Source organism: Bos indicus x Bos taurus, unplaced genomic scaffold (genome assembly GCF_003369695.1).
Source record: "Bos indicus x Bos taurus breed Angus x Brahman F1 hybrid unplaced genomic scaffold, Bos_hybrid_MaternalHap_v2.0 SuperScaffold_100136, whole genome shotgun sequence".
Taxonomy (NCBI): domain Eukaryota; kingdom Metazoa; phylum Chordata; class Mammalia; order Artiodactyla; family Bovidae; genus Bos; species Bos indicus x Bos taurus.
Window position 1 is genome coordinate 42,979 of NW_020867068.1, and position 27,089 is coordinate 70,067.

At 41.0% G+C, this 27,089-nt stretch overlaps 1 protein-coding gene across 1 annotated transcript in view; it reads right to left on the minus strand.

The window, feature by feature from the left end:
- Window positions 1–27,089, minus strand: part of LOC113888449 (multidrug resistance-associated protein 4-like) — a gene marked incomplete at its 5' end in the record, with an annotated part of 89,538 nt that overhangs the window by 22,644 nt on the left and 39,805 nt on the right. Inside the window, 3 exon segments of the mRNA XM_027535576.1 lie at window positions 834–953; window positions 4,131–4,281; window positions 13,068–13,147. Coding sequence (XP_027391377.1) covers window positions 834–953; window positions 4,131–4,281; window positions 13,068–13,147 — 351 coding nt within the window.

Here is a 27,089-nt window from a genome sequence, read left to right on the forward strand (position 1 = left end):
CAAAGGGTCAACTGTTCCCAGCTCTCTGACAGCAGACAGCACAGCTCACACTCTGATTCCAGCACCTTCTGCTCTCACTACAGGGCCCGGCACGTGTTTATTCTTCGGAGCCAATGTCTAAATGACCATCAGCTAACAGGATCTGCATGTGGCTTTCAAAATGCCATTTTATCTTCAAAATACAGTACAAATTGAAGATATGGGCCAGGATTTTATAGACTTAGAGTAAATTCTGAAATTTCTACCTAGAAAAAACTTCACTGATAGAAAGAATAATACACATCAAGCAGAAAGCAAATCTGATAATCAGGAAATTATTTTTCTCAGTCAGGTCTACCACTTTACATGCCCATGCTCTACAAAGAGAGTCAGCCACTACAGTCTGGGGGCCAAGAATGGCCACCACCTGGTTTTGTGAATAAAGTTTTATTGGAACACAGCCACATTTGCTGCCTGTCTTTGCTCTACAACAGGAAAGTTGAAAAATTACAATAGAGACAGTATAGCATACAAAGCCTACAATATTTTCTGTCTGGATCCTTGCAAAAAAAAAAAAAGTTTGTTGACTCCTACTCTAAAGGAACAGAAGACCAAAGGGCACAGTGATGGAAGCACAATGCAAGTCAATGAAGGTGAAAAAGCAGAAGTGTGACAGGAGAAGAGAGGAATACAGAAGGGATGTTGAGAGGAGGGGTGGGGGAGGCAGGTGTGCAGAGGGGGATGAGGGGTGGCACAGAGAGAGGTGCTGGCCAGCCAGGCCACCCGAGAGGGAGGTCAGGCCTCAGAAGGCAGCACATCCCATCCTTAGAAATCATCTCCAGAAACTTACAGACCTGAGTGCAAATCCTGGTATGCATCAAACAGTTCCTGAAATTTCTGTTCAGCTTTGTATGCCCGGATGGTCCAGAGTCCCCGGAGAGAAGATGTTAAGTGGGAAAACACTGGGCTCCGTGCTGGGGAAGCAGAGACAGACACACCACAGAGAAAGTCAGGGAGGTTGAATGCAAGGAAGCCAATGGTCTCCTGTGCTCTCTGGTCACAGGTTGGGCTAAATGGTATACTTAGGGCTTCCTGGCAGGCTGCCTGGAAGAGGAGGGACAACACCCCTTTAGGAGAGGATCCTCCATGTGACCTTCAAACTCCTGATAATACCAAGCTTCACTTTAACAACCTGGAAATTAAAGATTCTCTTGAACCCATTTTTACCAAATTCAAATTACAGCTAGATTTAGATAAAGAAATTCTTTATTAGCTCATTTATCAAGGTCCTTCTCAAATATGCCTCCCTCCAAATTCGTCCCTGGCATCTCTCCAGCTGGAAATCGTTCACTACTTTTTTCTTAATGTATTAAAATATGATTGATTTACGATAATGTGTTTCAGATACACAGCATAGTGATTCAGTTATTTTATTGATTATATTCCATTATAGATTATTACAAGATATTGAATAAAATTCCCTATGTTTTACAGTATATCCTTGTTTCTTACCAGTCTGATCTATAGTAGTGTATATTTGTTAATTCCATATTCCTCAGTTGCCTTTCCTTGCCTTTCTTTCCCTTATGGTAACTGTAAGTTTGTTTTCTATCTCCTAGTCTGTTTCTGCCTTATATATAGATTCATTTGTATTATTTTTTTTAGATTCTACATATAAGTGATATCATATTTGTCTTTCTCTGTCTGATTTCACTTACAATGTTGCTCTCTAGGTCCATCCATATTGCTGAAAATTGCCAACATTTCATTCTTTTTATGGCTAATTATTACTCACTAATTTTTGAGTCAGTAGCATTCCAAATTTTAATTCTCTGTGAAAGTCCTTACTACACTGAATTTTGATGAACTGCCTGTGTGTTAGATGAGTACCCTAAGGGCTGGGATAGAGTCAATACATCCCCCACACCGGACCAGAGGCAGACATCGGACAGGGGCGAGATGAATAATGTGAGCAGACAGTCTGCCATCTCACAGGGCCTCTCCCTGCACCTGTGCCAGGAGCCTCTGTGCGGGTCATGGAGAACCTGGTACTGCACCACCCTTGTGCCCACAGGACCCAGCAGATGAGGAGTCTTTGAATGGTCTTGATTTCCACTCCAGAGAACCTGATTGATGTTTTTATAACTTCCCTGCTAGAAACTTGAGGTATTTGGAGATCACTGTGGCATGTGACACTCACATCACCCTTTTAGAATCTGACAGTGGCCTTAGTGCCCATTCTCTTTTGAATGATTTCATGTGGGTTAGGGGTCTGGTGTCACATCACTGGTCATTCACTTCCTGCCATCTTCTCTAAGAGCACACTGACCATGAGCACCAGGGTCAGGCTCCTACCCATCAGGGAACAGGTGGGCTTCAGGCTGGGAGGAACAGGGCAGGGAGGACCCCTTTAGGTTCTCATTCCCCACCATGAACAAGGCTGTAACTTGCTGTTGTCAGGGGCATATAGTGAGTCTGTGACCTCTGTTTGGGATGAGTAATAACTTGTGCTATATCAGCAGGAAATACTGACATCACTTTGTTACCTGTGCATATCCTAGAGAAGACCTGTTAATAAAACTTAGAGGTTAAAGGGAAGGTAAGGTCACTTATCTTGTTGGAGGCTACAGAGACTTTAAAAGATGATGGGGAAAAAAATCAAGGGCGGTAAACTCCAAAGTATTTTCAGAATATTTCCATAGTCCAGCATTCAAATACCTGCCTGGGTAACAGTTCAGTCAATACTGAGGTGTACTGGGTGCTACAGGTGTGGATGGTGGGCAGGGTTGGTATACAAATGAGCAAAGACATAGGACTTCCTCTTCTGCGTGTGTCCCTGGTTCCATAAGGCAGGAGGAAGCAGGCTTCCTCCTGTGAGACACTGGGGCTCAGAGAGGGTGAGTTCTGGGCAGTGGGAGGACAGCCTCAGCTAAAGGCCAGCTAACCATCCACTGGGCCCTGGGGCTCTTTCCACCTGGGAAATCTGACCAGAAACCCTGTTTTTTGTTTGTTTGTTTGATTTAATATTGATGCAATATGTTTGTGCATTAATGAAATAAGCTCTGAATTATTTTATCCTCTATGATTACCTGTAAAAGAGAATTATTAATCATAAAATGTATTCCCCATCATTCTAAAGCTAGAAATTTGGATGGAATAATAGACTACATGCTTACTGAATGGAACCCCCACCTGTGTCCTTCAAAGGGGATTATTTTCAGCATCATTTATATGAACAGCCTTGGGAAGAATATACTTCAAACAGTGTGGTACCAACTCAAATACTGGGTGATGATAAAACGCAAACCTGAAAATTACAGGACTTATCTTTTCTAAACAATCCAACCACTCCATCCTAAGGGAAATCAGTCCTGAATATTCATTGGAAGGACTGATTTTAAAGTTGATACTCCAATATTTTGGCCACCTGTTGCAAAGAACTGACTCATTTGAAAAGATCCTGATGCTGGGAAAGGCGGGAGGAGAAGGGGATGACAGAGAATGAGATGGTTGGATGGCATCACCGACTCAATGGACATGAGTTTGAGCAGACTCTGGGAGTTGGTGATGGACAGGGAGGCCTGGCGTGCTGCAGGCCATGGGGTTGCAAAGAGTGGGACACAACTGAGTAACTGAACTGAACAACTGCAACTTAATTGCCATCTTTTAGATATGTGAAAGAATGTATTTTTCAAATGTACCACTTCTGACATATGAGTTTATTTCCTGAGGCTTCCTTTCCTTTTCCTAATATTTTTCTTTCCTTGTAATTTCCAGTAAATTACGGGTAAGAAAAACCCTCTATTTTTCTTCTAAATTAGTTCCAACAAGATGAAACATTTCATTTTTTAGAAAAACATTTATTGAGTGGCTGCTCTGTTAGGAAGTATGTCATGAGTAAGATAGAAACAGTCCCTGTCCTCATGGTGCTCACATTGTGCTCCTTGTGTTAAAGTGCAAAGCAGCAGCTAACCTGCCACCTTAAAGGGCCACAGTGACTCACAGGGGCCATAATATTCAGTCACCTAAGATTAACTTAGTGAGAAATTCCAGAAGACAGAGTCTTCAGAATTTCAGGGGTCTCGTTAATTGTGACATAACTGGAAGTCAGTCTGCATTACCCTCCCAAACCTGAGAGCCCCGGTACTCACTTGTGCATTCCAGGCGTTTCACATTTCGTGACGTCTCTAAGAAATATCGCCGGAGAGCAAAGACGATGATGCCAAGGGGAATCACAGGTATAGCAATCCAAGGAATCACAGCCACCATCACACCCACCACACCAACCACAAGTAGAACTGTCTGAAATAGTGAAAATAAATAAGAGGCCACTTTTTCAAGGAGATTTTTCAAAGAAAAACTACCATTTTGGTTTTTTTAGGTTTAAACTCCTTCCTCGAAAGACATGTAGGAATGGTAGGGAATGTTTTCCTATCCAAAGAAATAAAATAATTGGTAGTCCACATGGTATTTATTGTGTGTGTCAAACACTATAAGAACTTTGTAGGTATCAGCTCTTGTGATACACTCAGTAGCCCTATGAGGCAGGCATTACTACTTTTAACAAATGAGAATATTGAGACTCAGAAAAGGACTTTAATCTCAAACTATCAGGAGATAACATCTGAGTAAGATAGAAACAGTCCCTGTCCTCATGGTGCTCACATTGTGCTCCTTGTGTTAAAATGCAAAGCAGCAGCTAACCTGCCACCTTAAAGGGCCACAGTGACTCACAGGGGCCATAATATTCAGTCACCTAAGATTAACTTAGTGAGAAATTCCAGAAGACAGAGTTACTAGAGATGAGCGAGCAGGTATCACAGGTGAAGATTCCAGAAGCCTCAGCTATACATGTAGGGATAAAGAAATGGTTAATTACACATTCAGTGTCCAGAAAAGTAGGGAAAAAATTCAAATGTTGACCTTTGGATGTAGGAATTCCTCTTTCTTAGTTTTCTATCCATAGTTAACATTTACTGAGTGCTGTGTATAGAGTCACACATTCAATATTTCTTAGGTATTAATTTATTATTCCTCACAATAACCCTATTAAGTAATATTATTATCTCATTTTACAGATGCAAATACTGAGACACAGGGAGAGGAAAAGCAACTTGATTGAGACTGCAAGGCATAAGACCTGGAGAGCCCATGTCATGAGCCATTATGACATTTTATATGTCACAAAAAATACAACCACAACACACAACCAACTTTCCACCATTATGCTAAGTATGTAAAATGTCCATTTCAAAGATTAATCATTATAACAGCAGATACCATTTACCAGATGTTTACTCTATATGCAAGGAACAGTGCTAAGAATTCCATGAACAATTCATTTAATCATCATCTTACCCCATAATGTAATTTTAACTTGGGAAATGACTTTGGTTGAAAATGATAGCTGAAAGAATAGAAACTGAACATTAGATGATGCTGACTTAAGTATACATATTTATTAGGAAAATTATGATATCATGATGTACAGCTTCAGGCAATAGGAATGCAATCAACACTTAGTGTCAGCCTGCTATGAAAAGGAGTCAAATAGGAGGGACATGCAGATCCATACAGTCTGGGCAAAGGCCTCCAAAGTTTAAAATCTCAGTTGGATACACATCCATAGAGATCTGCACAAGGCACAGAGTCCTGGGGAGACACAGGGAAGAATATATGAACACTTTTTTGAGAATTCCAAGAAGAGACTGATAACTGAATTTCATAGGCTAGTTTAACAGAGTGGCATGAATAATTTGCAGGCAGTAAGCACGTTGATAGAAATTATGACCCAAAGGGAACTGGGATGAAAGTGTTGAGATGCCTGTCTGAGTTAACACTGGTTTTCCTGTGGCCTCTCAGCACCAGCACCTGTATCCCATGCTCGCCAGCCCAGGGCCTCCCCACCTTATCACACAGGGCAGCTGGCCCAGGCACATCTCCAAGAGATGGGTTAGGAGGGTAGTGCCTATATCACAGAGACTCGGGTTATCATTTCACAGCTCTTCCAGATCAGGTGGTGAGTGAGCAGATATCACAGGCAAGGATATCTGTGGAAACCTTTCTCAGAGAATCCTCACAACCACCTTGTGAATGAGAAAAGTAAGAGCTATCATTTCTATTTTCAGTTAAGGCATGAGGCTGGGAGAGCAAGTGGTGTCCTAAGTTTTCCCAAGAAGGTATTGTATGTCATGGAGAAAGCCAGAGATGGTTTGTACTCTTGGAATTCCAGAACCATAGCTGCAGGAAGAGGAGCCTGGAAGGAGGAGGAAACTTCCAGGACTGTGACTCTGTGGCCAGGAGCCCTGGTGAACCAAGTTGTATTATCTGGAGGGAGACCCATGTGCTTTTCCTATTTCTCTCATCTGTGCCATGGTATCAATATAAAACTCAGAATGAAGAAGATGGAATTCTGAAAGAATAAATTATAATCATAAATGGGGAAAAATAGGGCTGTCTTATCTCTCTCCTATTAGACCTACAGATGAACAATTTCTTACAACCACTGGTTTAACTGTGCAACCTGCCCTATTACAACCTTCATGTTCATGGGGAGGGGTCCTTCCAGCTCCTTCCATGTCTGGTCTTAAGTAAAGTCACTAGGAGTGTTATCAGTGGTTATCAGGGGGAAAAAAAAAAAAAAACTGCTGAAATGTAATTAGGAAAAAATCCAAATTACACTTTAGCAGATTCACATTATTTGATTGGACAATATTCACCAGTTTCAATAATTTGTTTCTATACAATTAAAAACTAACCCAGCCTGGCAGATAACCTGAGAAACAGAAGTAAGATCAAAATGAAGGGAGTTGTGCCAGTGCTCTTTCCTTGAATACCAATTAAAAATTGGTAATTTGTTCTCAAAAGCTTTCTAGGTTAGGTTAGGTCCTTCAAATCTCATGCCCCTAAATTCTGAAGCAATTCAAATAGACTTTGTCTAAGAGTTTTCTTTCTACATAGGTCATACTATAACCAGTCTCATAGAGGATCAAATATTATATTATGTAAACATATGTATAAAATGTATAGGTTTACATCTATATGTATATTATATACATATGTATATATATGTATATTATATACATACACACACACATTTGTGAATCTTTTAATTATTGCCAGCTCTCTCAAACTCTTTACAAAAGTTGGTAGAAGGCACAAAAAGTCAACACTCTTGAATAGGGAAACAGAAGATTTCATGGGTGCAATAAGCCCATTTCATTTCTTCTTTCCACATTTCTAGGAATTCCAAGGAGCCTAATCCTAGCTACACACACAATTCTCCCCATCTGATTGGATTCCAAGCCCATCTGACGGCTCACCTCACCATGGCCAGTGCTTCTGCACCTCTGTCTCACTATGGCACAGAGACAATGATGTGTATACAAGAAACATGTTGACCAAGAATCAAGTGACTCAAGTCCTTATGCCCCAAGAAATAAGGGGAATCATTATTTTGACATGCTTATAACCAATTTGGAGCACACCATTTGAGAATTCTAGCCAAAGTCTATTATTCTATACGAATAAATGCAAAAATTCTAAAATAAAGCCACTTGAGAGTACACAGTGATTTTCATCAGTCAGAATAATTCTTTAGTTTGCAGAGAATGACAACCTACACCTAGAGCATAAATCCCCATTAGCCAAATATTGCAGTGTCTGAGACAGGGTTTAGGGCTCACTCTCTCAAAAATTAACAAGGATGGTAAGACCCTATACCTACTCTTAATCTTAGGAAAGACTAGAATATACCAACACTTTAAAAGGCTTGTGGTGAGAATTAAATGAGATCATGTATATAAAGTGCTTACCAGTCTATGCATGACAAATAGAATAGAAACTCTAAGTTTGTTATTACCAGGAGTGGATAGGTGATGTATTAATAGATTTAAGGCCCAAAGAACCTTAAGAATCCCATGAACTTGGACTCTTAGAGGCCATTCATGCTAATCACTGGAACAGCCTAGTACTATCCAAGGATGTACCAGAGCAGGTGCTGTTTTTTTTTTTAAATGTGGTGATGATGTCACATGTACCAAAGAGACTGTGGCTTTTCTCTGGTCACAAAGAAAATGGACTCTGAGGTCTATGCTGTTTGAAGATGTACTTTTAAAAACACTATGACCAATAAACTTCATGCCTACTACAGTTTTTGTCCTCTCTGTATTTTCTTCTCAATTCTAGGCCTTCCAAAGACTGATAATCTTAGGAATATGGCAGCAAGTCAACATTTTTTGAGATGCTTATTTTCTCATTCCATATTCTCTGTTTCAAGTTCTGCTTCTTGGTGAGGACTTACTGTTACGAATGTTGAGCATTTGTGGGAGACTAATGAAGAGTGGTGGACCTTTGAATTAACTAAACCAAACAAGATTACTCAATGTTTCTAAAGATACAATTAATTTGACCTTTCCTATTTCATGCACAGTGAACTGGTATATTGATACCAATGGAAGCACAAGAGCTGGGAAGCTGGGATTGGAAATCAGTGAAACCAAAGTTTTCTCTCCTCATTACTGAGAATGTTTTATCCTGAATTCAGACAGCATCTATCCCTGTCCCTCTATAAGTCATGCAGAAATATGCAATTTAAAAAATAAATTAAAAATATGCAATTGATTCTGATTATAAGGGCTAATTAACCATGTGCTAAGCACACAGTGGGCCAGCCAACTTTGGAAAACCAGCCTTGGCCTAGCTTGTAATAGCACAGGAACAGAACTTTTCACAAAATCTTTTCAAAGTAATTAGCAATCACTATCAAGACATGACACTGCTTTACTGAAAGAGTGCTTCTGGGGATAAGTAGCATAGCTAAACCCAACAGGACACCTTAATAAAATAAGCTTGCAGGAAAAAAAAAAAAAAAAAAACAGATTTATCTTTGCAGTAAAAGTACTCTGCCTCTGAGACTCAGCTTACTTCTCACTGGTAACAGTGGAAGCCTTTGCCTATAGGCTGCACTGTGCAGATATTCATTGCTGCATTTCTATGTGTAGCTTTTGATAAATGCATTTCATTTCTAAAATGAACACGTGGAAAGTTGCCACAGCTTGAATGACTGAAAAGCAGACAGAACACAACAAAAAGTGTATTCCAAATGAGCATTCTGAATGAGGAGATGAGAGCCAAGAGGACCCAACACCATTCTTTAGAATCTCAAGTTCACAGACAAAACAACAGCTAGATAGAAAGTATGTATGTGGTATTTCTATCTTTTGTTTTAAAGACACTTTGAAACAGAGCAATTACCACTTGAAAAGAAATACCACTTACAAAAATAGAGACATTTTCTGAGATAACTTTGATACCTTACTCGAATTTCTGGCTTAAAGACTTTGTATCCTCAATCAGATCAGATCAGATCAGATCAGTCGCTCAGTTGTGTCCGACTCTTTGCGACCCCATGAATCGCAGCATGCCAGCCCTCCCTGTCCATCACCAACTCCCGGAGTTCACTCAGACTCACGTCCATCGAGTCAGCAATGCCATCCAGCCATCTCATCCTCTGTCGTCACCTTCTCCTCCTGCCCCCAATCCCTCCCAGCATCAGAGACTTTTCCAATGAGTCAACTCTTTGCACGAGGTGGCCAAAGTACTGGAGTTTCAGCTTTAGCATCATTCCTTCCAAAGTAATCCCAGGGCTGATCTCCTTCAGAATGGACTGGTTAGATCTCCTTGCAGTCCAAGGGACTCTCAAGAATCTTCTCCAACACCACAGTTCAAAAGCATCAATTCTTCGGCGCTCAGCCTTCTTCACAGTCCAACTCTCACATCCATACATGACCACTGGAAAAACCATAGCCTTGACTAGACGGACCTTTGTTGGCAAAAGAATGTCTCTGCTTTTGAATATGCTATCTAGGTTGGTCATAACTTTCCTTCCAAGGAGTAAGCGTCTTTTAATTTCATGGCTGCAGTCACCATCTGTAGTGATTTTGGAGCCCAGAAAAATAAAGTCTGACACTGTTTCCACTGTTTCCCCATCTATCTCCCATGAAGTGGTGGGACCGGATGCCATGATCTTTGTTTTCTGAATGTTGAGCTTTAAGCCAACTTTTTCACTCTCCACTTTCACTTTCATCAAGAGGCTTTTGAGTTCCTCTTCACTTTCTGCCATAAGAGTGGTGTCATCTGCATATCTGAGGTTATTGATATTTCTCCCGGCAATCTTAACTGCTTGTTATTGTCCTTGTTCAACTATTACTTTTCACCTTGTTATTTATTAATCTTTTCTTTGTAAGTAACCACACCTGGCCTTATTAAAAAAAAAATGCAACAAATACTTGTCTTCTGTGGTAATGGGCTTCCCTGGTGGCTCACAAGAAGATCCCCTGGAGAAATAATGGGTAAAAGAAAGCTGAGTGCCAAAGAATTGATGCTTTTGAACTGTGGTATTGGAGAAGACTCTTGAGAGTCTCTTGGACTGCAAGGAGATCCAACCAGTCCATCCTAAAGGAGATCAGTTCTGAATACTCATTGGAAAGTCTGATGCTAAAGTTGAAGCTCCAATGCTTTGGCCACCTGGTGCAAAGAACTGACTCACAGGAAAAGACCCTGATGCTAGGAAAGACTAAAGGCAAGAGGAGAAGGGGATGACCGAGGATGACATGGTTGGATGGCATCACCAACTCCATGGACATGAGTTTGAGCAAGCTCCCGGAGGGGTGATCCACAGGGAAGTCTGGCGTGCTGCAGTCCATGGGGTCACAAAGAGTCAGACACGACTGAGTGACTGAACTGAACTGAACCCACCCTAGTCTTCTTACGTGGAGAATTCCATGGACAGTGGACCCTGGCTGGCTCCAGTTCATGGGGTCTCAAAGAATTAAACACAACAGAAATTAACACTTTCTCTTTTTTTTTTTTGTGGTAATATAACATATAATTTAGTTCCTCTAGGCTATCTTTCCAGAGAAGGCAATGGCACCCCACTCCAGTACTCATGCTTGGAAAATCCCATGGAGGGAGGAGCCTGTTGGGCTGCAGTTCATGGGATCGCTAAGAGTCAGACACCACTGAGCGACTTCACTTTCACTTTTCACTTTCATGTGTTGGAGAAGGAAATGGCAACCCACTTCAGTGTTCTTGCCCAGAGTATCCCAGGGACGGGGGAGCCTGGTGGGCTGCCGTCTATGGGGTTGCACAGAGTCAGACACGACTGAAGTGGCTTAGCAGCAGGCTATCTTTCTGTGAGAGGTGACTATTTCTATATCATGAAACGTGCTCACAGTAAAGGGAATCCATGCTAGACACCTGGAAGGCAGAGGGAGAATCACTTACCCCGCATGTCGCTGCTTCAGACCAACCTTGACATGACTGTGTAGATGAGACACTCCTGTGCCAGGTATTACTCATGCTAACTCAGCCTCCCAATCACTGCCACATCTTTCTCTTATAAACATAATATTTCATTTAAGATAACAGGACACATTGCCTGTCTGAAAGGATCACCATCAGCCCCTAAGAAAAGGCCTTAAGAACAAATAATTTCACAATTTGTATGGAAATACAAAAAACCTTGAATAGCCAAAGCAATCTTGAGAAAGAAGAATGGAACTGGAGAAATCAACCTGCCTGACTTCAGGCTCTACTACAAAGCCACAGTCATCAAGACAGTATGGTACTGGCACAAAGACAGAAAGATAGATCAATGGAACAAAATACAAAGCCCAGAGATAAAGCCATGCACCTATCGACACCTTATCTTTGACAGAGGAGGCAAGAACATGCAATGGAGAAAAGACAATCTCTTTAACAAGTGGTGCTGGGAAAACCGGTCAACCCCTTGTAAAAGAATGAAACTAGAACATTTTCTAACACCATACACAAAAATAAACTCAAAATGGATTAAAGATCTAAACATAAGACCAGAAACTATAAAACTCTTAGAGGATAACATAGGCAAAACACTCTCTGACATAAATCACAGCAGGATCCTCTATGATCCACTTCCCAGGATATTGGAAATAAAAGCAAAAATAAACAAATGGGACCTAAATAAATTAAAAGCTTCTGAACAACAAAAGAAACTATAAGCAAGGTGAAAAGACAGCCTTCAGAATGAGAGAAAAAAATAGCAAATGAAGTAACTGACAAACAACTAATCTCAAAAATATACAAGCAACTCCTACAGCTCAATTCCAGAAAAATAAATGACCCAATCAAAAAATGGGCCAAAGAACTAAATAGACATTTCTCCAAAGAAGACATACAGATGGCTAACAAACACATGAAAAGATGCTCAACATCACTCATTATCAGAGAAATGCAAATCAAAACCACAATGAGGTACCATTTCACGCCAGTCAGAATGGCTGCAATCCAAAAGTCTACAAGCAATAAATGCTGGAAAGGGTGTGGAGAAAAGGGAACCCTCTTACACTGTTGGTGGGAATGCAAACTAGTACAGCCACTATGGAGAACAGTGTGGAAATTCCTTAAAATACTGGAAATAGAACTGCCTTATGACCCAGCAATCCCACTGCTGGGCATACACACCGAGGAAACCAGAATTGAAAGAGACACATGTACCCCAGTGTTCATCGCAGCACTCTTTATAATAGCCAGGACATGGAATCAACTTAGATGTCCATCAGCAGACGAATGGATAAGAAACCTGGGGTATATATACACAATGGAGTATTACTCAGCCATTAAAAAGAATACATTTGAATCAGTTCTAATGAGGTGGATGAAACTGGAGCCTATTATACAGACTGAAGTAAGCCAGAAAGAGAGGGAGAGGGTGGGATGATTTGGGCGAATGGCATTGAAACATGTATAATATCATATGAGAAACGAATCATCAGTCCAGGTTCAATGCAGGATACAGGATGCTTGGGGCTAGTGCACTGGGATGACCCAGAGGGATGGTATGGGGAGGGAGGTGGGAGGGGTTTCAGGATTGGGAACACATGTACACCTGTGGTGGATGCACATTGATGTATGGCAAAACCAATACAATATTGTAAAGTAATTAGCCTCCAATTAAAATAAATAAATTTAAAAAAACTAATTAAAAAAGAAAGAAAGAAACAGACTCTGTGCTCTTCCTGTGAGAACTCTAACAGGACTGTTGTTACCTGGATGAAATCAAGAAATGTCATGGGAAGCAAGTCATCCATATGCCCAGTGTCTTTGGAGAAACGATTCAAAATCCTTCCTGCAAGAACAGGACATGAGAAATTATTTATTCCCCCAGACAAGCCCTTTAAGAGAAACAATTCATGAACAAACCAAAACAATATTTTTTTAAAATTTTATTTTATTTTTAAACTTTACATAATTGTATTAGTTTTGCCAAACATCAAAATGAATCCACCACAGGCATACATGTGTTCCCCATCCTGAACCCTCTTCCCTCCTCCCTCCCCATACCATCCCTCTGGGTCGTCCCAGTGCACTAGCCCCAAGCATCCAGTATCGTGCATCGAACCTGGACTGGCAACTCGTTTCATACATGATATTTTACATGTTTCAGTGCCATTCTCCCAAATCTTCCCACCCTCTCCCTCTCCCACAGAGTCCATAAGATTGTTCTATACATCAGTGTCTCTTTTGCTGTCTTATACACAGGGTTATTGTTACCATCTTTCTAAATTCCATATATATATGTGTTAGTATACTGTATTGGTATTTTTCCTTCTGGCTTACTTCACTCTGTATAATAGGCTCCAGTTTCATCCACCTCATTAGAACTGATTCAAATGTATTCTTTTTAATGGCTGAGTAATACTCCATTGTGTATATGTACCATAGCTTTCTTATCCATTCATCTGCTGATGGATATTTTTAAACTATATGTATTTAATATATTATAGATTCATATGAAATAAGCTAATGTCAATGGTAAAGAAAGAAAATAGGATGATATCTAAAGAGAAACAAAGTTACACCAAATGGCAGTGGGTGGGGTGTGAAATTGAGCTCTGATTTTTAAATGAATGGTGGAAAATCTTGTGGCAGCATCAAGAAGACTTGGTGGATTTGAGAATGTTCTCTATTATTAGATCCATCCTATCTAAAGCTCATTTCAAGTGCTAAGTCAGAAAATAAACACTTGCAAAATACTTCAGTTAATCCCAATTGCTATACTAATTTTGCTTTAGTTATCAAAATTACTTTTGATAAGTGATACTTTTAAAATAAACATTATTATAATCTCTCTGCAATTTTTTCCCAGAAAAAGGTTCACAGCAACTCACATTTTGGAAAACTGTAGATTCCTGTCATTTTCACATTGAGTCTGTAATGGTTATGTCATTATTTTCACAGGTGTACCAGGTGTGACAAGCAGAGACTCATGCTTAAGCATCCAAGATCAGAGGGATGTAGGCAGGAAAATGGCAATATTGTGTAATGACTAAAGATCACTTATCATTATTGATTTTATTCCCCTTCTCAAAATCCACAAAAACAGTATATCCTAAGGGCTGCAAGACTGGAAGATTAGAACTAATTTCTAATGAATATCTTGTCCTTTAATGATCAAATTTAAAGAAATTGAAGCTACACACACTCACACACACACACACGACTTTGGTATAGCAACTCCTGTTACCTAGACCCCTGAATTTCTTTTATAACTGAGACTTTAGGAAGCCAGCCTGCAGTTGAGACATGGGAACCTGACCTGCTCTTCCTGACCTCTGTCAGAGATGATTTCCTCCAGAAGCCTGCACAGCAAGCCATAGCAAGACCGTGAATGAGCAGCAGCTGAGGGCTGAATTTCTGTGGCCTGAATGTGGCTCTTCTGTCCTCCACAGGGCACCTGGCTGCACAGGGTGTGCCCACGCCAAGAGCTGGAGCTGCTGGAATATTTCACCCTTGGTCAGGCCATCACAGCCTGTGTCTCAATTTTCCTGTCTCAGGCCTAGGAAATACAGACTCCAGAAACCGTCTCTCAGTGACACTTTTGCAGGCCCAATGACAACTTCTCTGAGCCTCTAGGAATGCCTGCCCTAGAGGACGAGTCTCGACTAAATGGGCTCATGCAGGTGAAAGAACTCAGTCACGATGCCATGTTAGTTACCAGGTGCTCAACCACCAATGAGATGATGACTCTGAGCCCCAGGTTTTGCAGCATCACGTCCCCTGGGAAAATCCACCAGGAGCTGCGGGAGGGTCTACTTGGTAAAATGCAGATTCTGATTCAGGAGTGCTGGGGGAGCCAGAGAGTTTGCATTCCTCCAAGCTGTCAGGCGATGCCCTATTTCCCAGACCATTTTCCGAGGGGCAAGAAATTGGGTTATTATTTAATTAGTTCTGCTTCAGGAACATTAAAATCAGATGGGAAATTTTTGCACATATTCTTATGAATGTTGTGACCTCTCTGGTCATTTTTAAACTTCTCAAAGTAGCAATTTTGAATAAAGAAAATATATGTCAAAAATGTTAAAGATGTGGTTTAAATGCTTGTAATTTGTTTGAAAATGCAACTTTTAACATTGACAAGATTCGTAAACACTACAAGTATGATTCGGCTTAGAAAGTGTTAAAGCCAGTATTGAAAAATTTTTAAGATGAAGTGAACAGTATGTAAAATCTACCCCTTTACTTTTCACCAGGTGTGTGAACCTTAAAGTCTGAGAGACTAAGGGTTGGCAAAGAGTGCAAAATACAAGAATAAAAACAATGAGGAAAACCATCTCCCCACACAGTGACTACACAAATTGAACCTAATATCATCAAAAACTAAGCACTTATTCATCAATGAGCTAAGTGTAAAAAATGTGAGATGAGAAAATTCAACAGTTTCTTCCTATTCTAAGAAACATTAAGAGAACACACGGTGTTTGCAGAATATTTCCTCTGGCTTTGGGATAGAGTGGGCTTCCTAAGTGGCTCAGTAGCAAAGAATCTGCCTGCCAGTGCAGGGAGAAGCAGGAGACAAGGGTTCAATCCCTGGTTTGGGAAGATCCCCTGGAGGAGTAAATAGCAACCCACTCCAGTATTCTCACCTGAAAAATCCCATGGACAGAGGAGCTTGGTGAGCTACATTCCATGGGGTGGCAAATAGGAGGACACAGCTGAGCGACTGAGCACATTTTAACTGCAGCTGTGATTTCAAGCCCACAGCCTGTAGTAATAAAGTTTTCTCAGAAGTCTCCAAATGAAATATTAAATCCTTATCATGAATTCCCTTCACACACATACCACGACTCTCATCCAAATGACATGAAGCCCCTGATGGAAGATCTCCAGAGATGTAGAGGGAAGAGGGATTCAAATTAACAGGGGAAACCCAACCAATTTTCAGACTGTTCTGTAGACAAGGCTTTCTCACTTTAAACTGAATCTTGTCTTCCTGGAAGACTCACTCTGCCCTTATAACCACACAAGGTGAATCTAATTTCTCTTGATATGACAGCCTTTCAAATACTTGAATGAAATGAATCATATCCTTTCTAGCAACTATTCCTTGATGCCTCAATGATCCTTCATAAGGCATGGTCCTATATTGTCTGCAGTCTCTTGACCAGACCCAGACAGCCAGTCTCAGTTAATGCCTTGTGCCCAAGTCTTGATTACTTTAGGGTAAAGTGGTATCACTGCCTACCCTCATCCTGCATAGCCAGTCACAAAGCTACAACCACAGTAAATTCTAGAGGCCGGATCATGTTTTGGACACATCACTTTCATCTGTACTGAACAGGTAGATTTTGGAGAACAATTGAGCAATATGTGTAAACCCCTCTAAGAGTTCATCCCTTCTGACCCAGAAAGTCCATGTCTGGGATTACATCCCCAGGAGTCGGTAAGTGTATCAATCTGTTGAATGTGGCATACTTATAAAGTCACTAGTAAAAAATAACCCGAACAAGTCTGAAACAAGTCTATAATGTATTAAGCACAATTTTAATTTTTTCTGTCCATTCTTATTTCCCTACACTGTGTATTACTTGTGTAAAAATGTAAAGTAGAGAGGGGAGGAGGGGGAGGAGAAAGAAAGGGGTGATAGGGAGGAGCAGGGGAAGCGAAGAGAGAAAGGCAAAGACAAATGAGAGTAGAGAGGTAACCCCCCTTGAAGACCATGATATCAAAGAACCAATCAGGGTCCTCCTAACTGCTCTGGTTCACAGTTTTCTGTCTTGTCCACAAGACAGAATATCACAAAAGATGCCATTGAATTTGTCAAAATACAAATTCATAGTGATTGTATTTTAAGAACTGAGTCAATACTCTAAGCTGGACTCAGTCACCTCTAGAATTCTGACACCTGACCCACAACTAGGATGCCTCAGCTTACTTATAACCAAATTGAAATTTAAAACTTTGAAGTTTCTACATCCGGTCTTGGTTCCATTTTTTTAAGCAACAGAAATTATATATTTATATATCATAAAATATCAAGGTACATTTTTACTGAGGTATATTTTACATTTCATAAAATTCCCCCTTTTCAGGTGTACAATTCAATGAATTTTAGTAACTTTACTGAGTGAAGCAATCATCACCAAAAATCAGTTATAAGACATTTTTATGCCCCTAATACATAATGGACCATTATGCCATTTACAGTGACTCCCGATTCCCCCTTCCAGCCCCAGGCAACCACTAATCTACTTTCTTTCTCTATAAATTTGCCTCTCCAGGACATAACATCCAAATGGGATTGTACAATATAGAGTCTCTGGGTCTGGCTTCTTTCATTCAGCCTAAGGTGCCTAAGGTTTCTGTAGCTCACCAATGACATAGCATGTGTCTTTTTGGGTGCCATTTTTTTTTTTTTACCAAAGAACTAGTCTTAGTCTCAGCAAAAAAGACTATATCAGGTCACACCACACCTGACCTTGTGAGTAAGAGCAGATGTGTTCTGTGACTCTTCAATATTGCAAACTTCTTTATATATGCCCATGGTTAGCTTCATTAATGGTTCCTGAACCTAACTCTTTTGAAAAGAATCAGCCATTGGTTTGACAGCCCTGCAGAAAGTCAGATACCAGGAGTGCAGTGCCAAGGCCAGGCCTTGAGTCCAATGGAGTGTAGAGGGGCAGGGTGGGGAGAACAATAAAAGACCTACTGTCCTGGTGAGAAGTGGGATCTACATCCATGCAACATATTGGAAAAGAAGCACAGTCTCTCCAAAGAGGCATACCAAACATGCCATGCAAGGGGATGGAGCAAAACTGGTCCAAAGGAAAGTAGAACCTAGAGATGTTCACCAGGCTGAAAAGGATCCCTGTGTATATGAGAGAGCCACTAAGGGAGGTGGCCCAGCATAGACGGCCTGCATCATTCTACATAAACTAATTCAGCTTGGGTGAGCCTGAGAACAGGAGCTCAAGCTATAGAAGTCTGAGAGCTTCATGTTTGCTTTGTTTTTGCTAGAATTAACAAAACTTTATTGCTGTTAGAATAGGTCATCAATATGGTGGCTGCTCAAAGAAGGTTATGAAACTAAAAGAGCAACAGAAATATTAATAGGAAACCACCAGTGGAAAACCATCAAGTAATGGTCCTCCTCTGGCCTTCAGCAGCAAGAGGCCTTTAGGCAATTCATTCAACCTCCACTGAGAGGCAAATCCCTTACCTGTAAAACGGAGATGATAACTTTCACAGGATAAAAGATCATGAAGATAGAAGAGATTATGCATACACAGGTACCATCTAAATGATGAAGCAGCACATGCGAAAGGTGTTATTCTTATTATCCTTTTGGGATTTTAGAGCTTTGAGGTGCATGAAAGATAACCAGGCCTATTCATCCCAAGCTTTATCCTGGGAAGCATCTGAGATTCAACAGAGATGCCTTGGAGAATGAAGCAGAAGAAGTGGAGGAAAAGACACCCCATATGTCTCCTTTATTGCCCATCTCCTCTAAATAGAGCCCTGTACGTTCATCTGGATGTTCACTTAGAGATGGCATTTCAAGAAGGGGTTCTGCAGCAAACAGAAATATTCAAATCCTTTTGTAGACCAAGCTACTGATGATGGAGGAGACAAGGTCCCACCTTGCTCAGGATGATGCAATAGTATTAAGCATACAATATTTTATCATGAGGTGGGTGCTACTGCCAAGCCATCCTGGGATTTCCACCGAGCAGAAAGAGGAGACAAGGAACCTCCCTTCTCAGGGCAATTTCCTGCAATATCATTCATTGCCTCTTATTGTCTCTAGGGATAATGTCCACCTAACCTCCCATCACTCTTGGTTGTATATCCTTATTCTGATGAAAGACTCTTTTCACTCCTCTGTTTACCCACGAAGAAGGTCCTCAGTTCCCACCCACTCTGTCCAGATCTCAACCTTAGCCCTTTCTCCTCCTGAGACTCTTGCTGACAAACATAGCTCCCAGGAATCTGCCACTCACTTGAACTCCTTTATCTTTATTGGACAGGCTTGGAATAACTGCTTTTCTCTCAGGAAACCTCTACAGCCTTGGTCACAGCTAATGGACCAAAGTACCAGTGGTCCTAACCCATGACTAGCCACCAAGTCATTCTGATTTCCCCTCCTGAGAACTATAAGGCCAGGAAAGAAGCAGGAAAGTGGAGCAGAGTCATCACATCCAGCAAAGATAAGAAAACAGGGGTCTTGGGAACAGGCAAGCATCCTGTGACAATGGCTCCAATATCCATGAGGACCCCAGTTCCTAGCTTCAGGAAAGTAAGCATTGCTCCAGCTCCATGAGACACCCATTTCCTTTCCATCAAACCCTCTGCCTTTGAACTAACCTGGGTAGATTCTGGCACTAGCAACCCCAAAGCCTTGACTAGAACAGTCACCACAGGTACAACAAAAGACTGTGTGCTAAAATTAGTTGGGGAAATGAAACATTTGTATAAAGTTAAATTTTATTACTACTTAGAAAGAAACTTTTAATGAGAACCTTTTATGAGGACTACAGAGTTTTGTTACCTTAAAAGCTAGCAGAAATACATCTTTTCTTGAAACTCAGATCTAATATTTTGAGCATCAATGGTCTCATTGTTTGTTTGTTTGTTTTTTTTTCTTTTCCCCGCTTTGGTCTGATTTAACTGTTTTTAAACATGGCAATGTCCTGTGGGGTTACTACTGGTTACCTAAAATGCACTCCAACCCCCACCTAACTACTATTTCCTAAAAATAACTTTATAATACTGTCCTTTCAGCTGATACATTTTGCTGTTGCCAGTATCTGCCTCCACCCTCCATCTTTATGTTTAGAGCTGAGGACTGAGGAGAACTTGCAACAAAGTAGGACCTAAAAAAAGACTCCACAGGCTCTCAGCAAAGCCATAGCAACTCTCATGTTTAAAGACATAGTTTTTCTGACATTGATGAGAAACTGTTTCAGCATCCTTCCAGATTCCACCAGAAGCCTGGGTCTATTCTCAGAACATATCATGGTATAATCTATTTAGTTCTTTAACTACTATCCATGTGTACTAGCCTTGAATTCACATCTAGATTATACACCTTTTGTTAATACGGACCACATTTCACACCAATCTATAACAAAATGCAAACTGCCAGGTGTTAGTGGTCAGATGGCATTTACTAACAATACACCATAAACCCAGTGGCTTTCCAGCCATTTTTGGTCTAAGATGGGAAGCCTTCTGTGCTTACACAAAAATAAAAAACAAATAAGTAAAATTACTATTTTAAAAGTGGCTCTTACTGAAGTGAGACTGTAAGACATGTAACCGACTTAGTGACCATCTTGGTACATGTCAATATGTGGAAAAGTTGGAAAGATTAATTCTGATCACTATGGAGTCTACCAATGCTCTAGTCTTCCCTAGATCTCCCAGGGGTCTGCTTAAAATGTAAATTCTCAAGAGCACGTGTGAAATCTGAGATTCTGGATTGCTAACAACTCTAGGGTGATGCTGATGTTGCTGGTCTAGGCACCACACTTTGAAAAGCAAAGAAGAAACTGAACATTTCTGATAATGTTCCTTTGTCACCCATACCCACCCCTGGGAGCTAAATGATCTTTGTCTTAATTTACCTCTGTGTTTGTTTCCAACACATCTAGTATTTGACAGAGATGTTTTGCAGCTGTGCTTTGAGAGATAGCCAGTGGTCAGCTTCCCTGAACCGGCTCTGACTTGACCACAGGAATGAATGTTCGTGCACAGATGAGACTGAAACTGTCTGAAAGTTAAATTTGTTTCATTATCAGGTTAAGATTTCTACCCAAGGTGGGAATTTTTTCTGAAAGAGATCGGAATACCAGACCACCTGATGTGCCTCTTGAGAAATTTGTATGCAGGTCAGGAAGCAACAGTTAGAACTGGACAGGGAACAACAGACTGGTTCCAAACAGGAAAAGGAGTACGTCAAGGCTGTATATTGTCACCCTGCTTATTTAACTTATATGCAGAGTACATCATGAGAAACACTGGACTGGAAGAAGCACAAGCTGGAATCAAGATTGCCGGGAGAAATATCAATAACCTCAGATATGCAGATGACACCACCCTTATGGCAGAAAGTGAAGAGGAACTAAAAAGCCTCTTGATGAAAGTGAAATTGGAGAGTGAAAAAGTTGGCTTAAAGCTCAACATTCAAAAAATGAAGATCATGGCATCCGGTCCCATCACTTCATGGGAAATAGATGGGGAAACAGTGGAAACAGTGTCAGACTTCATTTTTTGGGGCCCCAAAATCACTGCAGATGGTGACTGCAGCCATGAAATTAAAAGACGCTTACTCCTTGGAAGAAAAGTTATGACCAACCTAGATAGCATATTGAAAAGCAGAGACATTACTTTGCCAACAAAGGTTCGCCTAGTCAAGGCTATGGTTTTTCCTGTGGTCATGTATGGATGTGAGAGTTGGACTGTGAAGAAGGCTGAGCACCGAAGAATTGATGCTTTTGAACTGTGGTGTTGGAGAAGACTCTTGAGAGTCCCTTGGACTGCAAGGAGATCCAACCAGTCCATTGTGAAGGAGATCAGCCCTGGGATTTCTTTGGAAGGAATGATGCTAGAGCTGAAATTCCAGTACTTTGGCCACCTCATGCGAAGAGTTGACTCATTGGAAAAGACTTTGATGCTGGGAGGGATTGGGGGCAGGAGGAGGAGAAAGGGACAACAGAGGATGAGATGGCTGGATGGCATCACTGACTCGATGGACGTGAGTCTGGGTGAACTCCGGGAGTTGGTGATGGACAGGGAGGCCTGGCGTGCTTCAATTCATGGGGTCACACAGAGTCAGACACGACTGAGCAACTGAACTGAACTGAACTGAGGCACAATTCTTGCCATATGCAAAGGAGTGTGGAAGACTGCCCATGTTCCAGATAACCTGGCTGTTCCCAGAAATCTCTGCCCCTTTCCTAGACCCCAGTGACATACCTGCCTCTTATCCCTTAAAGTTCCTCTACTGCCCCCTCCCGTTGGGGAGAAGGTGTGTTTCGAGCAAGAGTTCTCCCTTTATTCCTTAAACAATGAATAAAGTTTCTGTTCTACTATACACAACCAGGTTTCAAAAGTGGCATTTGTGACTCCAGGCAAAGAACCCATTCAGGAGTCACTGACCCAATGGGAATCAGCTATACTCTCTGTCTCAAGAACATTTAAATTGATCTTGTCTTATCTACATGTATAACTATTGCCCTTTTAAATTCCATTCTTTCCTTCCAGGAGCTAACAACCACTTGTCTTCTTTTTATTCACACAAATTAGAATATGGAGAAGGGGCCAACAGAGGATGAGATTATTGGATGGCATCACCAACTCAATGGACATGAGTTTGAGTAAACTTTGGGAGATGGTGAAGGATAGGGAAGGAATGATGCTAAAGCTGAAACTCCAGTACTTTGGCCAGCTCATGCGAAGAGTTGACTCATTGGAAAAGACTTGATGCTGGGAGGGATTGGGGGCAGGAGGAGAAGGGGACGACAGAGGATGAGATGGCTGGATGGCATCACTGACTCGATGGATGTGAGTCTGGGTGAACTCCAGGAGTTGGTGATGGACAGGGAGGCCTGGCGTGCTACGATTCATGGGGTCGCAAAGAGTCGGACACGACTGAGCAACTGAACTGAATTGAACTGAAGGATAGGGAACCCTGGTGTCCTGCAGTTGATGGGGTTGCAAAGAGTCGGACATGACTTAGCAACTAACAATAACAACAATGGACATTGCTAGAACAGAGATTTTGTCTATTTTATTCACTCCTGTTACCCCAGTGCCTGGATGGATGCCTCACTGGAACACGTCAAATAGAAGGCACTTGAGTATTCTGAATGAATCAATAAAACAAGCTCTTCTGCTATAAATAAATCATTTGTCCTCAACTTCTAATTTCTATTGATATTTTGAACAATCTTTCTTTTTTAGCTGGGGGAAAAAAATCTCTTTTTTTTTTCCCCAACTTGGGGAAATTCGTTTCAAAGTAAAGTGTCTGGTTTATCATATTGTCATCAACAAAGCTCATTAATGATTCTCATGAAATAAAGATAGAATCTGGGAAATAGGATAAAGTCTAACCATTTTTTCCCTTTGTGTTTGAGTTTCACATGCTCACAGGATACCATGTGCAGAAACCTTGCACCTGACTCTTCAAACCAGAGTCCCTAGTGGGAAATGGCTTTAAGATGGTGGTGGGGGGCATGTGTAATGACAAGAAATCTGTAAAGCACCCTTGCTTAGGGCTACTTTTAGGGAAGAGAACAAGTACTTTAGAGTGTAAGCTCTTACCTCTCCATTCTTTGACCAAAGAATAAAGATTTCTGCCGGGAGCCGGCATATTGCATATTGAGTGCATATTGCACATTGAGTGCAGCACTTTCCACAGCATCATCTTTCAGGATCTGGAATGGCTCACCTGGAATTCTATCACTGCCGGTAGCCAGTGTGAGGAGCTCCGCCCATGACAAAGGTCATGAGGAAGGAGGCTCGGCACACGCAAAGGCGGGATCGAGCCTCAGGAGTCCCCCTGGAAATTCTCGAGCATTTACCCCCAAAACCAGAGTCTGCCTACTTTCTGCTTTGTGCTTTCACCTACACCTCTGACTTTACGGGGGGCTGTCCCCCACTACCTCTCTCTGAAAAAAGAGTTAGCTTACAGCTCCAGTTAATAATTCCTGGGTGCGACAGTGTTTCAACCTACAAACTCCTTTGGAAGTCTTCTAGCCTGCCTGAATAGGTTTTTTCCGGCCACATGTGATTGTTCAGAGCCTCCCAACTGTGAGAGGCAGGAGATGTTCTAAATTGTCTAAACACAGATTCTTTTGAGTAGTTAAAAGATTGATTAGAAATTGTATTGGTGAAGGGATTTTCACTTATTGGGCCAATGTTTGCTGCTAAGTTTCCATATCCCTTACCTGCTGTGTCCCTGGCAGTGTATTGATTAATATAATTGGTGTAAGTAGTAGCTTTAATGTTTGTAACCTGGGACCCTTGAGTTAATTCTTTTTCTTGTTATAGCCCACCACACCTTTGCTCTGTAGGAATGCAACTTTATCTAATGCTTTTGGAGGGTGGCTCCTGACCAATCACCTTTAGAGAAAAATAAGTTTTCTGAAGAAAGGGTCTTAAAATGTTAACAGGCCTCCGGGCCAGAAGATGATGTAAATCACCTAAGCTTTTGCATATGATAAGTTTGCAGGAAGAAAGCCTGGCTTGCTGCCTGACTCTACCCCTTCCCCCATTATCCTCTATGCATAACTTAAGGTATAAAAACTACTTTGGAAAATAAAGTGCGGGCCTTGTTCACCGAAACTTGGTCTCACCATGTCGTTTCTTTCTCTTACCTTCTGGCTGAATTATTCAGCCTCTTTTCTCCACTGAATTTCCTCACTGAGCTATCCTTATTTCAGCCTCTTTTCTTCACTGAATTTTACTGAGCTATCCTCATTCTATTACTCTTTATATCCTTAATTAACATTTAATTAAGCAATTGTTTCCTGATCTTCGCCTACGCCATCTCTCCTTCGAATACCCTGGATCAGCCGGGGCTGGTCCCCGGCAGATTTCCTCTACTTCTGAACTGAATTCAGGCTCTTTCTTTTGGCACAAACAACACCAGGTCGGGGACTGATTCACCCAGGTTATAAAAACTCAAAATTCATATCAACACATCTACGATACACAGCTATTTTACTAGACACACTGGAAACCTCTATTAAATATCTACTAATAAAGATAAGCCAAGAACATCACAGGCAGGGCTGGTGTTAAGTTGATATGAACAGTGATGGCCAACCAGCCATTGACAGCCTGGGCCCTTCTGATTCGCTACTGCCTGCTCCACTGGATGCTGAATACTTTAAATAGTAAAAGAGTTAGAAAAGTTCCAGGAATTCTCTCTTAGCAAACCATAATTATAGCAAAACATTTAAAGTAACTCCATCTCAAAATTATATTACACAAATTACTGAAGGTTGAATGAACTGATTAACAAATGAACAAATAACTGAAAGAATGAATAGATGGTCTAAAAAAATGCATAATTGACTAGGAGAGTCCAAGGCTTGAGAGCCCCCTCATCCCTGGTCTTTCTCTGTCCTGTAAGAAGGCAAGTCACATTGCCTGTTCCTAAATATGGTAGGAGACTGACCTTGAAGGAGTAGGCACACCTCACACATGACCCCAGGAAACCCCTCTGCTACAGCCACCATAAATGCTTTGTCACGGTGTGTAATTGATATTTTACTTTTCCTAAGTATTGGGTAGGGGTGGGACTGGGAAACTAAACCAAATTAGTTCCTTTACCCGTGGATCACATGCATATGTCACACACGCTATCATATAGGAGTTTGGCTAACAGCTCACTCACTGTCAGGAATGGACAGTGGAGAAATTAACAGGCAGAAAAATCTCTAAGACAGTGTCTCTTAAACACTGCACATCTGATGAAAGCTATGGAGCATGTCTGCTAGAAAATGCTCATGGACTCAGCTTCATGATTTCTGAGGATTCTTAAACCTGAACTACAGGAAGTGGGGTGGCCTCAGAGAGATGTGGGCCAGGTAATAATTGCTGATTCTGAGGGAACAAGACACCACCTGTCACAGGCTCCTCCTGCCCAAGAATGCACAACTATCTCCAAGAAGGGCATTTTTCCTGGCCCAGTGCACCTCAACTATCTTTTAAGGCAAAATGCACAGTCTCCATCTCATATCTCTGGGAAAATTGTAACTGCCAACAGATGAAACCTCTGTCAAACAGCAGAACTCCGAGACATTAGACAGTGTACAGAAACTACTATCACAAAAATCCTCTGAAGTCCTTACAACCTATTTTGACTTTCTTTTTCACTAAATTATTTCTAAGTAAGTTCTGCAGGATGACAGAATCACTGGATTTCAGAGCATCAGGCCTCTCAGATACGACTGAGGTCAAATGTCAAGACTCACTCCCTGCCTGCCTAAAACAGCTACCAGCGGCCAGGTGTTAATGAAGTAAGTGCTCTCTGTCCCCACTCAGGACTCTTGACCAAGAGCTATGCATTTCTTCCTCTCCTTCAATGCCACTATATAACCCAGCCAGCAATTTATTGCATTTAAATGATTCATTTATTAATGCTAATTGGGCAGTATTTATAGGAGAGTTGTATTTGTTCTGTTGTATTCATTATGCCTTCAACAGCTTTAAAAATATAATCTACAGTTGATAAGAACTAACCAAGAATCCTATTTTTGTTCCAGGCTGTTTTAACCATATTTTACCAATGGAGAAGTGCTGAAGTATCAGAATGCCCATCTAATAGAACTGTAGAAGAACTACCTGAAATTAACTGGAGTGAACAAGCACAAAATGTCTCTAAAAATATTTTGTAAATAACACTTGAAGGCTTGACAATCTAAAATTACTTTAGGTCAACTTCAACTTTCACTTGTGAAATTTGCCATTTTTCATGCTATTTGAAAAAGGTGAATACATACAAGCTCTCCATTTTGACCAGTAAAGAATTTTCTAAAATATAGGAAGTTACCACTACTCCTAAGAAGCACATCCACATCCCTGGAATAATTACAATGTTCCATTTAAACAGAACTAACTTTATAAAATTTCCCATGGTCTTTCCTTCATTACATAATAGACTTCTGTAATAAACTTCAGCCATATCATATTCAAAAACAAGTAAACCAGATGTTCAGTGCTTATACACAAAATTAGGCTCTCCTTGTGAAACCAAATTAAAACGAGCTCAGAAATGAAGT